The 15,237-nt window shown below is 33.8% G+C and overlaps 2 protein-coding genes across 2 annotated transcripts; both read right to left on the bottom strand.

Moving 5' to 3' along the window:
• Nucleotides 1-3,688: 3,688 nt before the first annotated feature.
• LOC129913326 (uncharacterized) lies at nucleotides 3,689-10,499 on the bottom strand. The gene is made up of 2 exons (XM_055991973.1): nucleotides 6,458-10,499; nucleotides 3,689-3,729 (listed from the first exon to the last, which is right to left on the bottom strand). The coding sequence occupies exons 1-2, from the start codon at nucleotides 10,497-10,499 to the stop codon at nucleotides 3,689-3,691; spliced, it is 4,083 nt and encodes a 1,360-aa protein (XP_055847948.1).
• Nucleotides 10,500-10,505: 6 nt separating this feature from the next.
• Nucleotides 10,506-12,982, bottom strand: LOC129905636 (uncharacterized). Its single transcript, XM_055981164.1, has 3 exons — nucleotides 12,762-12,982; nucleotides 12,494-12,581; nucleotides 10,506-11,914 (listed from the first exon to the last, which is right to left on the bottom strand). Exons 2-3 carry the CDS (start codon nucleotides 12,567-12,569, stop codon nucleotides 10,506-10,508), a joined length of 1,485 nt encoding a protein of 494 aa, XP_055837139.1. The 5' UTR covers nucleotides 12,570-12,581; nucleotides 12,762-12,982.
• Between the last annotated feature and the right edge of the window lie 2,255 nt (nucleotides 12,983-15,237).

Here is a 15,237-nt window from a genome sequence, read left to right as displayed (position 1 = left end):
AGAAACAGGATGTAAGAAATAAACAACGAAACAAACAGATACCTATGACGTGCACTCCGTTTCCTTATTTTCACCTAAGATATCTATTTTAAGGACTTAAAATCAACAGAAACAGAAAAGATACAAATTATAGGGGTTTTCGCGTACCGTACTTGTCCTCGGGTCTTGCTTGTACATTGTACAACATTAATGGACCCCCGTAAAAATTAAATGGGTTTTGTAAATTCCAAATACAAATTAAAATTACAGTAAAACCCGGATAAGTACCTCACCTTAAATGCCCCGTTTTGTTAGGCACTAAAGCGGGTAAGTTACTTACAAGAACCCGCTTAAGTGCTCATAGGCACTTATCTCTATATTTACTTAAAAATAAAAAAAAAACATGTTTGATTTATTAAAAACAGAATCTTCATAAACAAAATAACTTTGAAAGTTTAAAATAACTAACTACTTAGTTTCTACTTTTAGTAGAATTTTTGAATCTTAAAGCGCTTTAGCAAAAGAAGTTTTTCTTACTGCTGAAACTTGTTTCAAATGTGTACTTAAAAGAATTTCCTGCAAGTAAATTCAATTATAAGTATTTAAAATAGAAGATAGTTAAGCGGGAAAGGCAGTTAAGCGAAAGGTACTTAAAAGATGAGTTTTATATGAAAAAATCCTTAAAATGTTGGTTCTAAAAAACAAAGGAACTTATGCGGGTTAGGCACTTAAGCGAGAGGCACTTATCCGGGTTTTACTGTATTTCAAAATAAATAAAAGGGTATGGGGTATCCTTTTGGATATCTGCAACATTTTTCTTTCATCAAATATATTTATAAGGAAAATGAGTGAATGTTTCCAGTTTCAAAAAAAAAACTCTGAATTTCTTAATGACTGCAAACAATCTGAACCAAAATTCAGAACTTTTGGAAATAAAAACAAGCTTTTAAAATAAGGAAAGAACAAGTCTCATAAACCTTTTTTTTCTTAGATGAATACAGGATTATTTTAATTAATTATTTTGTCTATAAGTCTAAAACTCTTAGTAATAGGCTCGAATCTAGCAAAACTCGATTTTAACAAAAAAAAAAAAAAAAAAAAAAAAAAAAATAATATGTAGTAATAAAGCATACATCTAACTTCTAAACTTGGAATTGGATAATAAACAGTTCACCTGTAACTAAGTCGATTTTAAAATCATAGCGTTTTTTATATTTGGAAGTGCGATGTATATTTTATTTTTTGTTAAAATAGAGCTTTAGCTAAATTCGGGTCTATTACTAAGGGCTATTGCCTGTTAGCAGTTGGAAGTTCAAAAATTTGAAAATCATTATACAGAAAGTTATTCCGCTTTTTAATAAAATTTTCAACTGTTTGTGTAGAATTTTCAAATTTAAAAAATTAAAAATAAATAAATTCCATACATTTTCTTAAAAGGAAAAATAAAGACCCCCAACTAAAGTTTTGCCCCGGGGCCACAGCAGCTCAACCTACTACGCCTCTTGGAACTCTGTTCCCATGCTCTCTTTATTTAATTTTAAGAAGTAATTATTAAGTCAAAAGAATGATGTATTAGAAGTGGAAAAACGTATACGGAAAAATTCTGTTTAGATCACTTTCCTTTTCCGAGCCGAAAAAAAAATTCAAATTTTTTTGGTATCTTTTGTAGGTAACTTTTTTTTAGTTCCGTGGATGAAGCAGCGGTGGTGGGCCCCATTTATCATTTTCCCACCCGGGCCACTTTGAACCAGTCCAACCATGCCCCTGCTGGTACTCAAAATGCAACAACGAAGTGTCCCGTTCCTTGTTGCAACATATTGAAAACCAAAAATTTGGTTTCTCTAAGAACATCAATTTGACCTAATACCTACTTAATTTTTTTATTTCATTATTAAAAAAAGCATTTCAAAAAATCAACGGACGAAATTCATTTAAATGGCTGTATTCACTGTGCAATGGTGTTCCTATTTTTAGCTATGCTTTTTGGTTCATGCACCTAATACCAAAGCTTTCGAAGTTATTTTCCTTTAAGTATATTTTTCGATATCGAATAATAGCTTTTCCCTATTATTTGTTAGGAGAACACCGCTTTGTTCGGGAGGTAGGTACCCGAGCTGGAATGTGGAGCAACACAAATATGTACGAGCTTTCCCTACAATCTCAATCTCCCATCTAATAAAGAAATTTCTTTAAGCAAGCCCAGTTTTTGCAAAATAAAAAAACATTCAAAACCGAAATAGGAATTAAATTATCCGTACCGTTTTTGAGCTAACTATGTTAGAAAATCCCAAAAAAAAAAACACTTTTTTTTGGCTGATTTCGAATGGTTTTTGGCTGATTTCGAGGTTGGGAAGAAGGTTTTCGCCCGACATTTTCGCTGCAGGTTGTAACAACTGCCAAAATAAGTATTTTTTTCTATGTACGTTTTGCTGTATGTTCTCTTGCCTTTGTCTTAGAAAGCAAACCATTGTTATGGCCTTTTTATAAGTGAGCCAGATTTTTCGAGATAAAGCACAGTTAGTCAATCTGTACCACTTATTATTTCCTTCCGTTGAGTAATTTCATAAGATATTGCTCCTATGGAAATGTTAACTCTTTCCGCCAGTGCCTCATGAAGAGCCGATCCTTGCTTGGCCAGTTCTTTCACCTTCGAAGTCTTCATTTTTAAGTTGTCTTTCTAGTTTTGTCATAAAAGCTTTTCCAGAAAATCAAATGTATTTTTGACTTAGTAGTTTCAATTTTTATACGTTCCACTTCGCTCCTGAAAAAAATACTATTTTGTTATTTATTTATTTATTATTTATTCTGCAGCTTTTATCCAGTGTAAACCAAATTTTTTCATTTTTCGTCAAAAAAAATGGATTTGCAAATGATTTTTGTTGCCAAAAATTATGAAAATGACCACTGTGCGCCACGGTAGAGGAGGATTTGGTCTAAGTGGCGCACGCAATTGAAAGGGGACCTCAACCAACTTAGCCTGTAAAACGAAAAGCAGCAGCAAGCTAATGATAGAGATACCTTGAGAAGCTTGTTGGTTGAGGTGAGGACTAGATCTTTAATGGATTATAGCGCAGCCTTTAGGGGCTGGTCAACAAGAAAGAGTGTTCTAGGAAGACGTTTCAAAAACTAATTTACATTAGTCTCAACTCTCAACATTAAAAAATCACAAGGTTGTGTATTTTCACTTAGTTTAAGGTCTGCTGGTTTTACTTCGCAAAATTGCACCTTCATAATAAAAATCGTCTTCAGTTTTATACAATGGACTTTCTTTGACGAACCACATACTTGTTGTTTTCTTTTAAGTTTCTGCACTCACAACGTTTTAAAATTAATTTCTAGCAACAATGAGAAAAACTCATTAACCTAAGAACCTTCTCGTAAAAGGAAGACATTTTCAAATAAATTAATAACAATTTACATTTAAATTTAGTTTAGATCGAAATGTCCTTAGTAGAAGACTTTTTGTATTGTCTTCAATTTGCAAAATATTTTGGTTTTCTTGCAACCACTTTTGATAAAAAAGGATCACAACTTTTAGTGACAACTTTTGACAAGTTTTATACCTTAGCAATTGGCGTTATCTTATGTTTGTTAATGTCTTTTTCAGTTTTAAGTACATTTATGAATTTTGATTTTAGTTTATACGGACATAGTGAAACCGGTGACAAAATTGGCAAAATTCAAGTATTAACTTGTCCAATTGCAGGAATCATGATGGTTCTTTGGATAATTCTAAATCGTAAAACAAATCTAAAAATTGTGAACAAAATTTTTATATTTTTGCAAAAAGATGCAGTTTTTCATAATGATCATAAACTTCGTGTTAAATATCGGATATCTATATTGCTTGTCATTTGTTCAATTGTGAATATATTTGTGTTAATAAAAAAAGAATATTCGCCAAGTATATTTTTAGAGCTAGGATATATTCTGCAATCATCATACTTTTGTTTATTTTCCGTATTTTATTCTTGTGTTGTCATATTGATCGGGCGTTCCTTGGAAAAGTGTAACGAGGAGTTAATATTTTGGACAAATAATTTTCAAGTGAAGTCTAATAAACGTCGGATATGTGAATGCTTGCGAAAAAGATCAGATTTGATTTCTTTGTGTACGGACGATGTCAATTTTGTTTATGGTGTATCTTTTATATTCATTTCAACTGAATTATTTCTGATGTTGCCAGCAATGTCACTTTTTGTATCTGAATATGTTGCAGATTTGGGAGTGTTCGATTTAATTAATAATATTATAATTCTATATTCAATGCTTAATTCAATTATTTGTTTGACAGTGTCTTTTGGAATTGCCATGGTAGCAAACAACTTGGAAGTAGAGGTAAGAATTTGACATTTACGGCTGCTTAACTTTCAACCTCCATACAATATGGCTATGTAAAGCTGGCACCCCCAAATTCTGCCTAGTTCGATTTGCCCAACTTTAGTCCAGGATATCCCAAGATTTTTTTTCGCTAGCCCACCCTTAATTCTAAAATTATAACCGAATTATTTGTTTTCACCAAAAAAAATAATTTTTCTTAATTCCATGTAAAAATTGTTGGTTTTGCACTGTGGTTCATTTGCCCAACTTTAGCCCAGGATAGCCCAATTTTTATTTTCGCCATCCTAGGCTTGGTTTAAAAATTATAGAAGTATTAGTTTTTATTCACCTCATAAAAAAAAAAAAAAAAAAAAATAGTACGCATACTTAATGATTGAATGTAGTCCATATAACATTCCTGTTAGGAAGCTTAAATTGATTTGTTCAATTTCACCTTAAAAAACGATAAAATACAAATATTTTTTTCTAGTGTAAAAATCATTGATTTTTTTGGTTTCTCATACCTATAAGCACCAATAAAAGCTTAATATTATTAAAATCTATCCAAACATTTTTCAAAAGTAACAACAAGTAACAACAAATACAAAATGGTGTGTTAGGTGATTTCTTTTTCAGTACACGAATAGAACTTTTAAGGCCTTTATCAACCTTTCAGCTTTTCTAACCTTGGTAATTCCAACAAGTGACATCACTTTTTTTCCCTAAGCCCACCCTTAGTTAGTTCAAAAATTATGACAAAATTTTGTTCATATTACCAACCTCATAAAAATAAAAATAGTTTTTTTCAGTGTAAAAATTGTCCTTTTTACAAAATTATAAAAAAAATTTATTTTTTCAAATTATAAACCTCTTAAAAATCAAATTTTTTTTTTTCAGTGTTAAAATTGTCCTTTTTACCTTTTTACACTTTTCTCAACTAACCATGGTAATTCAAACAAATTACATCACTTTTATTCGAAAGCCCAGCCTTAGTTTAAAAAATTAAAATTTGTTTTTTTCAGTGTAAAAATTATCCTTCCTACACATTTTTTATATTTACCGTGGTTATTGCAATTAATTTCTTCACTATTTTGGTTTGTCCTTTTAAGCTCAAAAATTTTATCGAAAAAACTTACTGTCCACTTTTTGTTCAAAATTTTTGTTTGTTAAATGAAAATCGTTCCTGATAGAAATATTCAAAAAACTATATTTTTATTATTTTATTATCTAACAATGTGTATTAACCGTATAGAATATAGATTATGCACAGATTTTTATAGATGTTGGTAGTGGTTCTTTTTCTAATTTTTGATTCTTCATTTTACTTACGTGATTTCAAATCATCAATCAATCAATCAATCAAATCAGAATCAAAAGCAGCATCAATTTCAGTATTCTATAAATTCTGCCTTGTCGAGGCACTCTTTATTTATTTGTAATGAACTTTTATCAAGGACTCATGCATTTTTAATTCATTCAAAATATTTATCCTGTTGAAATTAACTCATTATAGTTTAACAAGCTTGGAAAAAATATCAGAAATATTTTGAAAGAAATTATAACTTTTCAGTTCTTATCAATATGTCCTTATTGCAGGACTTTCGGACTTTCGGACCTAATTTCGTTTTGTACAGAAGACGTAGATTTAGTTTATGGTGTGTCTTTTCTATTCGTGTCTGCTTTGTCTGCATTTTTCATTATGATGCCATCAGTTCCACTGATAGTGTCTCGATGGTTTTTACATTGTAAATTAAACGACGTCGGTTTTGTGATACTAGTAATGTATTTATCCTTTGTTCCGTTTTTTTTATTGAGTGTAGCTTTTGGAATGGCTTTGGGAGCAAATAATTTGGAATCAGAGGCAAATTCATATAAAAAGTTGTTTCAATAGCTCATACTTTACCTTGAGTTGCAAGTGTTCCAATGCTTAAATCCAAATTAATATTTAATATTATTTTATTTTCTTAAAGAAAAATTAAATGTTTTTGATTTAGAAGTAATTTTTATAATAAAAAATCTATCACAAAAATTTGAGAACAAAAACTTAATATATAAAAAAAGATAAAAAACAGCAAGTAAAAATTAAAGTTAAATTTAAATTAAAATCGTAATCTTTTTTTAGAGATTCCGCATTCAAAGGGATAATTCCTTTTGTTACTGGTGGCGGCAACACATTCCCCCCGTGAATGCTCTGCTTCACTTTCAGTCTCTATCGGCAGCCGGAACAGTTTCTGTATTGGGCGTTCCCAGATTATGAACGGCACTTTTTTCTCTCTTGGTTTCAACTTCCAATCTGAAGATGCGACTCTCAACCGAACGTTTCGGACTAAACCATCAGCCCCGGCGAATGTCTCAATCACTCTAGCTGTCTTCCAGAAAGTTGGAGGAACATTCTCTTCACGGATAATTACTAAATCGCCTGTTTTCAAATTTGGTTGTGGTTGTCGCCACTTCGTCCGTTGATGCAATTGATGCAGATAATCTTGGGCCCATGCCTTCCAAAATACTTGGGTCATTTTTTGAATTCGCTGTGGTGATTTCAAACGATTGTCCGGGATTTCCGAAACGTTCGCTCCAAAAGGCTGTATGATCGGTTCTCCAATAAGAAAATGTGCTGGAGTAAGGAAAGACAAATCCTCTGGATCTTCTGTGAGGGCCGAAAGTGGTCGAGAATTCATTACAGCACTAGTTTGAGCCAAAACTGTTTGAAATTCGCTGCTCGTTAATTTGTGCGGACCAATCACTCTTCGGAGATGGTATTTCATAGACTTCACACAAGCTTCCCAAAGCCCGCCCTGATGCGGTGCAGCTGGTGTGATAAATCGCCATTCAGTGCCATATTTCTGCAATGCTTTTGCCATATCCATTTCATTCCAACTTCGAAGCATTTTCTTGAGTTCAATCGCTGCACCTTCGAAGTTCTTACCATTGTCACTCCACAAACGTAAGCAGGCACCTCGAATGCTTGTGAATCTTAAAAAAGCCTGGATGAAATCTGCTGTTGATAGACTTTCAACTAATTCCAAATGGACCGCCTTAGTAACCATGCAAACAAATACTGCGATGTACTTCTTTTCGATAATGTTGCAACGACCTCCACGTGCTTTAAGCAAGTATGGCCCAGCATAATCAACTCCGGTGTGACTAAAAGGTCTACATGGTGTCACTCGATCTGTAGGGAGTTCACTCATCATTTGTGTTGTTGCTTGGTGCCTGTGCCGTGTGCATATCACACAATCCCAATTATGTTTTCGGACGGCACGGCGGAGATTTGTTATCCAGAATCTGCGCCTAACAAAGGCCATAGTTTCGTTAGGCCCGCCATGTAGAGACCTTTCATGAGCTTCTCTTATCACCAACTTTGCCAAAGGACTGACATCAGGTAGAAGAATGGGATACTTTTGCTCTATTGGAATCGGTGCTCGACCTAATCGACCACCTAATCGCAGCAGCCCCTTGTTATCAAGCCAAGGAGTGCAGTTGGCAATTGGGCTTAGCGGATCAATACTTTTATCGTGTTCATTCTTTAGTGCTTTAATCTCCTTAGAGTAGTACAACTGCTGCTCTTCATGAACCCAGAATTCTTGAGCTGTCTTGATCTCCTTATTCGACAAAGGACCTTTCCAGCGATACTCTTTTTTTACTCGTATATTATGCATAAATCTAAAAAGCCATGCAGAGAGTCGACACAGCTGAAACATTTTTGAAGCACGTTCAAGAAGATTAACACCACGCAAGGTCACGCTCATCATTGCTATTTCTTTGTGATACTGTCTGAAATGTGAATCCCTGTCGTTAAACTTCTCTTCTTTTGCAATTTCTGAATCTTCAGTAGATGTTGTCTTTAATTGATAGTTTGGCCAATGGATAGCTATTTGACGTAGCCATAAAGGACCATTCCACCAAAGTCTTGAATCACGCAGCTGTGCAACGGAAGTTCCTCGGCTTAATTGATCAGCCGGATTGTCAATTGAAGAGATGTAGCGCCACTCCGTATCTGCTGTGAGCTGCTGAATTTTCTGAATTCGATTATTAACAAAAATCTTTAGTGTTGCAGAATCTTTTTTAAGCCAGGCTAGCACGATTTGAGAGTCAGACCATAATGTAGTTTTCACATATTGATGTTTTGCTGTCTTCTTAAATGTCCTTACTAATTCGCTGAGCATCAGCGCTGCAGAAAGTTCCAATAGGGGTATTGTAATTGTTTTTAAAGGTGCAACCCGAGATTTAGCCGCAATGAGAGTACATAAGATTTGATCTTTTGTTTCTACACGCACATAAAGTGCAGCTCCGTATGCCACTGTTGAAGCATCAGCAAACCCATGCAACGAGATATTCCGATCGCTTTTGATTCCTAACCATCTTGGCAATCGGATTTCGGTAACTAGTGGCAACTGCTGTTCGAAACGTCGCCACTCTCGATAGATATTATCGGGAACTAAAGAATCCCATCCAATGTTTGCGCTCCAAATTTTTTGCATCAATATTTTCGCTTTTACCACAACTGGACCTATGTATCCATTTGGGTCGAAAATTTTCGCAATTCGACTAAGCAATTTTCGTTTGGTTGCTTCTTTCACTTCTAGAACTGGATGAAGCTTGAATTTGAACATTAACTCATCTGTTGTTGGCAGCCATCGTAATCCTAAAACTGTAGTGTCTTCAAACTCTCCAAGATCTAGAGCCCCTTGTTCACAAATTGGTACTACATTCGGCCTATTTGATCGCCATTTATCTAATACAAACCCAGATGATCGCAGCACTTTATCTATTTCTTCACTCAACTGGCGAGCTTCTGCATCAGTGTCTGCACCGGTAAGACAATCATCTATATAAAAGTCGTGTTCTACCACTTCTGCACCTATTGGATATTGTCCCTTTGCTTCTCGAGCACCTTGAATCATCGCGCGTACAGCACAATGTGGTGCTGAGGACAACCCAAACGTAACCACTGTTAGCCAGTATTCTTTTATCGCGGTATTTTCATCTGGTCGCCAAAAGATTCGTTGCAGGTCCCATTGTTTAGGATTGATGCGCACCTGCAAGTACATTTTTTTAATGTCGGCAGTGACAGCAACTGGATGACATCTGAAACGCATAATTAAATCAGCCAAGTTATCCTGTAATTTTTCGCCCACTAGCTGCACATCGTTAAGTGAAATACCGCGATCTGTTTTGCATGATGCATCGTTCACTATACGAAACTTTTTTAGCACTGGATGATGCGGAATATAGTAATATAATTCATTTGGTGGACGATCTGCTAACTTCATTTGACCATTACATAGCAGTTCATTAATGGCTGCAAAATATTTTGCCTTTAATTCTGGATCGCGCTTGAATCGGCGTTCTAACTGAAGAAACCTATGTAATGCTATCGCTCTTGATGAACCAAGTTGTGTTTGATCGATGCCTTCGCGCAATGGTATATCAACCTGAAAGCGACCGCAAAGAAGGCGGAGATGTTTCTTCATGAAAATATCTTCACATCGCTCATGTTCAACTGTGCGGATTCGTGCTACTTCAATTTCTTCAGTTTCCCAAAATCGCATTAACATTTGATCCAATTGTGGCTCATTTGTCACCGTTACACCAATTACATTGGTTAAATCACCAAATGAACTTGATCCTCCACCGTACATCAACCAGCCTAAAGTTGAAGGTTGAAATGCAATTCCTTGTGGACTTACAATACTACCATCACGTATCACTGCAGCCCATACACCCGCACCAAGCAAAATGTCGATTGTAGAAGGTACACATGCACCAGGATCAGCCAAATTGGGCAAAACTTCTGAAGGAATAACAGTTTCTGGAATCTGTTGATCTGGCAACCACAGCTTTGACAAGTTTGGCCCAACTATCAAATCAATAGTTTGTATTGATGTACAACTCATTCTAGATAGCAGCTGACATGTTAGTTTCCTTGAATGAGACTTCTCAGGTGCATTACCAATTCCATGGATTCGAATGCTGCATTGTTGTGTTGGCCATTTAAGTGAACGAACGGCATTGTCACTTATGAAATTAATTTGAGCTCCAGTATCACACAATGCACGCAAAGGTTTAGAAACCTGGCCGTTTAGCTCAATACGTACTATAGCTGTGGCTAGTAATGCAGACGATATTTGTTCTCCCTTATTATTTATTTCTGGTGACTTAATGGACTTACCGAAGTGACTGTGTCTTGAAGTTGTCATTAATTGCTAATTTTTATCATGAAGTGACGTGACATTCTCACCAGAGATTCTCTTGTTATCAACATCTCCCTGTAAAACCATAAGTGTCTCAACAGGGGAGCCAATGTTCAAGTTCTTTGGGCACAATACGCTGTTATGCTTAACCTTACACCTTGGGCAAGGTTTTTCTGGGCATTTTAGTGAATAATGTCTTGCACTGAAACAATTTATACAACGCCGGTGTTTTGTAGTGTATTTTAATCTGTCAGCCATAGATAAACTTTTAAACTTGGCACAGTGATATGGCCAATGGCGTTGACCTATACAAAGGTCACAATTCGGAAGAGGCTCTTTGCTTCTCACAGTTATTCGAGATTGATTATATTCGTTACTTTCATAATGCCTATCACTCTTCGACGGTGCGCAATAACTAGAACCTGTTTCTGACAACTGAGACAATAGACTTGCTCGTATTTCAAGGAAGCGAAACATTCCTGAGAGGGTTGGTAATTTCTCAGCTGATCGCTGAATTGACCATTGCACTTGGCTTTCAGAATCCAAAAGTGTTTCAAGTTGGTAAAGAAGCATATGTTCCGCTAGTATGTCTGATGTTAGCAATAGCTGTAATTGACGAAAAGCATTTCGTGCAGAGTCAAGCATTTTTCTCATTTCTTCACATGTTGGACGATGTAACGGCTTCAGTGCTGATAACGTTCGCATATGGGCACGAATCGTATTATACTCGTTGCCATATTGTGTGGATAGTTCCTTCCATAATTGATCGTAAGTACTGCCGTCACCGATTGGCCAGTTTTTGTATATCGCCTCAGCTCGACCTTGTAGCGCTCCTAAGAGATATCGCATTTTTTGGGAATTGGAAAATTTTGACTTACAGTGCACCTCTGCTTCGAATATTGCTCGAAAATTAGCCCAGTCGCTTTCCAAACCCGAGAATTTAGGTATGCGAGGAGGATCTGAAATCTGAATTTGAATAGGAGAAACTTCAGAAGGTCTGGCTAAAGTTGTGACCGACTCAATCGATGAAATTTGTCTGCGTAGCTTGAATTTATAGGACAAATATTCTTCTTCAGCATCTGCTAAAAAGGCACTGCAACCAGCTAATTGTTCTTCAGTAAGTTGCTGTTGTTGACCAAGCAATGGCCATTCTGCTTCAAATTTTGACCAAGCCTCTTCAATTCGGTTGAGTCGAATCGTTGCTTCATCAGCTGACCATTGAGCAATTTCCTCATTGGTGTAATTATTTACAGCACGTCTTATGGTATCGCGGTACAATCTCATTGACTGTGGTACCAAATTTTTAACCTGTTGCGATAATGACTGGCAGTTAAAATTAACTACCTCTTCCTCTATTATATTAGCAGCATCTATTTCTGCTTGATGTTCTCTTGTTATTCGGACAAATGCTCCGGACGAACCTTTAAAAGAAAAGATAATAATAAACAAAAACTTCCAATAACTAACTGCGTTGCAATTGCTCTTTTGAAAGCAACTTGATAACAATATATAAGAAATCAACTAATAAATATGAATTCTCTAGAAACAAGATAAAATAGTTAATTGTCAGCGCAACAATAACTTATTTAAATGCATAAATAATTTCCAAAATTTTCTGTGTGAACGCACTTTCACTTGAAATTAGAAATTATTAGCACAACAGCACATAAAAAATTTTTAGTAAACGCACTTTCACTAAAAATTTTGCCCAGAAATCAAATGGTGTCAGCGCAACACGAAACAATCAACAATTCATAAAGCTCTTTATGCACAATAGCATACAAAAAATTTTAGTAAACGCACTTTTACTAAAATATTTGTATATAAATCGAATGGTGTCAGCGCAACACCAAACGATCTAATCCATAATCCATAAAGCTTTTTCGATTTTCAGGCTGGAAATTCCAAATTCAAGCTTCGTCAGCGCAACGATAACACGAATTGGAACTTTCAAACACCGAATTTAACTTTAAACAACATTTTTTTTTTTTTGTTCATACCTGCGCCGCTTTGGCTGCTATTTGCATTTCCGTCCAAATACATTTCATTTCCGAATTCACCCCCATCTTGATTCATTTTGCACTTGTTCTTGATAAAAAAAAAATAATAATAATAATAAATAAATACATAATAACGATCAAGATGCAATATTTATTTTTTTTTAATTTTCACAAAAAATTCATGAAAAAACCCTATTTATCCACATGATAGAGCTCTCGATCATAGTATCCGGCTCGAAGGACCATGTTTCAATAGCTCATACTTTACCTTGAGTTGCAAGTGTTCCAATGCTTAAATCCAAATTAATATTTAATATTATTTTATTTTCTTAAAGAAAAATTAAATGTTTTTGATTTAGAAGTAATTTTTATAATAAAAAATCTATCACAAAAATTTGAGAACAAAAACTTAATATATAAAAAAAGATAAAAAACAGCAAGTAAAAATTAAAGTTAAATTTAAATTAAAATCGTAATCTTTTTTTAGAGATTCCGCATTCAAAGGGATAATTCCTTTTGTTACTGGTGGCGGCAACAAAAGTAAATTTTTAGTACTCCGTGTCAAATGATCACTCTGAAAAAAATAACAGCTTTAAATGAAAAAAAAAAACATTAGTACAACTTCGAGGTCTTTTGTGTTCTGGTTTTACTATGCGAGTTTTCATAAATGATTTTAGTGCTAAGCTCTTGCGTTGATATTGTTTGTTCAGGACGTTTCGATTTTGAAATTCTTTTTGGAGCATCTTTCCATAATATATCATAGCAACTTTTTGAATTATTGATAGTTTTTGGAAAGAAAGCAATTTCTAAATAAGCCAAGTAACATTTTATTAATAAATACCGTTTAAATTTTAGATAAATAAACTAAAGAAAATTAAAAGATTTCAAAAAAGAGGTTGCCTGTAAAGCCGGTTTACGGACGATGATTTTACGTGATAACGTCGTAAGAAAACAGGTTGTGTGCTTTTAAAATGAGCCATTTGAAGCGTTTATTTATTTCAAACAATCATAATTTACAAGAAAAAGCTAAAAAAAATAATTTTTTTCTTTTCTCATTTTATTAATTTTTTTATTTTGAAAACTCACAAAAAAAATTATACCATTAAAAAGCCAAATATTTCTTCTAAATAATAAAACCATTTTTAAATTTTTACAATGAGCAAAAAGTATTAAAATAATTTATTGAAAACAATCATTTCTTATGAAAAAAGTGAAAAAATCACTTCGCCCAAAAAACTCATTTTTTTGATACAACAACCTATAATAAATTTTATACCACCTGAAAGCTTATTGCTTCAGCTCAAAATATATATAGGTATAGATCATGTCTATTAGACATCTACAAAGAGAGCTAGAATTTTTTGAACTCGATCAAATTTCATTAAAAAAAAGCAAAATAAACATGTAAATTTATCTTCTCACGCTATTAAATCAATTTTTTTTTAACAATCTATAAAAGTTTTTACACCATCTAAAAGCTTATTGCCTTAGCTAAAAATATATATATAGATCAAGTCTATGAGACATCTACAAAAAGAGCTAGAATTTTTTGAACTCGATCAAATTTCATCAAAAAAAGCAAAAAAAAACATTTATTTTTATGTTCCCCTGCTATTAAATGAATTTTTTACCTAACAACCTATAAAAAATTTTATACCATGTGAAAGCTTATTGTTTCACCTTTCAAATGACGTATCAATCTCATTTCAAAGATGCCTACAAGAGAAGTTAGAATTTTTTAAAGTCAACCATGTCGAATTTCCAGACTGAGATTACGGTACTTCCCACACTGGTAGCTATTCATGGCGCAACAGATCTCCACTGGTGGTTTGAGGTTTTTCGCAAGTTTCTTGATTTAACATTGTGTGGCTTGTAGTTAGTCTAGCTTTATGTGTGATATACCAAATGAAAGGAAATTGTATCAGGATGCTCATAAATGTTTAATCAAATTTCTATCTGCTCTCTGTAAAAAGTTATAACCTGTTGAATTAAAAAATTTTATTTTACCGTTATCTCAAAATTGTGTTTACGAAAATGATTGAAATTTCGTGGTCATGGTCTATCATTACTCCATATATAATATTCCTCTACCTATTAAAGAAAAACAGATAAAAATAAAAAACGATGAAAATCGGATAAAAACGGCAAAAAAAAACCTGTTTTTTAAAAACTTATTTTTCTCCGTATTCAGTCAAAACTCTTTTAAAGATTCCAATTTTGTGCACATGTATGCGCATTTATCAGCCCTACATGTCCTATATAACTTGAAATTTTTTGAACGCTCTAAAAAAAAGATAAAAATCAAAAACTACCCAAAAATACCCCTAAAAAAGTAGGTATTTTTCAAAAATTCATATTTCGAAACGCAGAGTGTTGGAATAAAATCCGTATTAGACACCTAATTTTTTTCCTTCATCTTTCACCTGGCACCTTTAGAATTGTCAAAAAAAAATTTCCCTTACCCATAATCAACATTTTTTCATACCCACAACACCTGATCAACGTTCAAACAAAACGTTATAGCGGAGTTCCAGAATTTTTTAGAATTTTTTCTTAAATGCAGTTATCCTTAAATCAGTCTTTTCTATCTATAGCAAAAACAATCAACTCTCTACGACTACGCGTTTAGATTTTAGCCCAAATGTCATCTTTCCGTTTTACCCCTGTTTACCCTATTAAATGACGGAATTTTCAAAAATCCTTCATTTGGATTAAACTTTAGGTTATTATCTTTCAAATAAACT

Source organism: Episyrphus balteatus, chromosome 1 (genome assembly GCF_945859705.1).
Source record: "Episyrphus balteatus chromosome 1, idEpiBalt1.1, whole genome shotgun sequence".
NCBI classification, from domain to species: domain Eukaryota; kingdom Metazoa; phylum Arthropoda; class Insecta; order Diptera; family Syrphidae; genus Episyrphus; species Episyrphus balteatus.
Note: the sequence above shows the minus strand (reverse complement) of the source record. Positions and strands in the feature narration are given on the sequence as shown.

Excerpts from the sequence above, each read along its gene's own strand:
- LOC129913326 (XM_055991973.1), bottom strand. The coding sequence starts at position 10,499 with ATGACAACTTCAAGACACAGTCACTTCGGTAAGTCCATTAAGTCACCA. Across the intron at positions 3,730-6,457 it reads GGAATGTGTTGCCGCCACCA|ATTTGTTTTACGATTTAGAA; the intron begins GTAACAAAAGGA and ends CACAATTTTTAG.
- LOC129905636 (XM_055981164.1), bottom strand. The coding sequence starts at position 12,569 with ATGAATCAAGATGGGGGTGAATTCGGAAATGAAATGTATTTGGACGGA. Across the intron at positions 11,915-12,493 it reads TAGCAGCCAAAGCGGCGCAG|GTTCGTCCGGAGCATTTGTC; the intron begins GTATGAACAAAA and ends TTTCTTTTAAAG.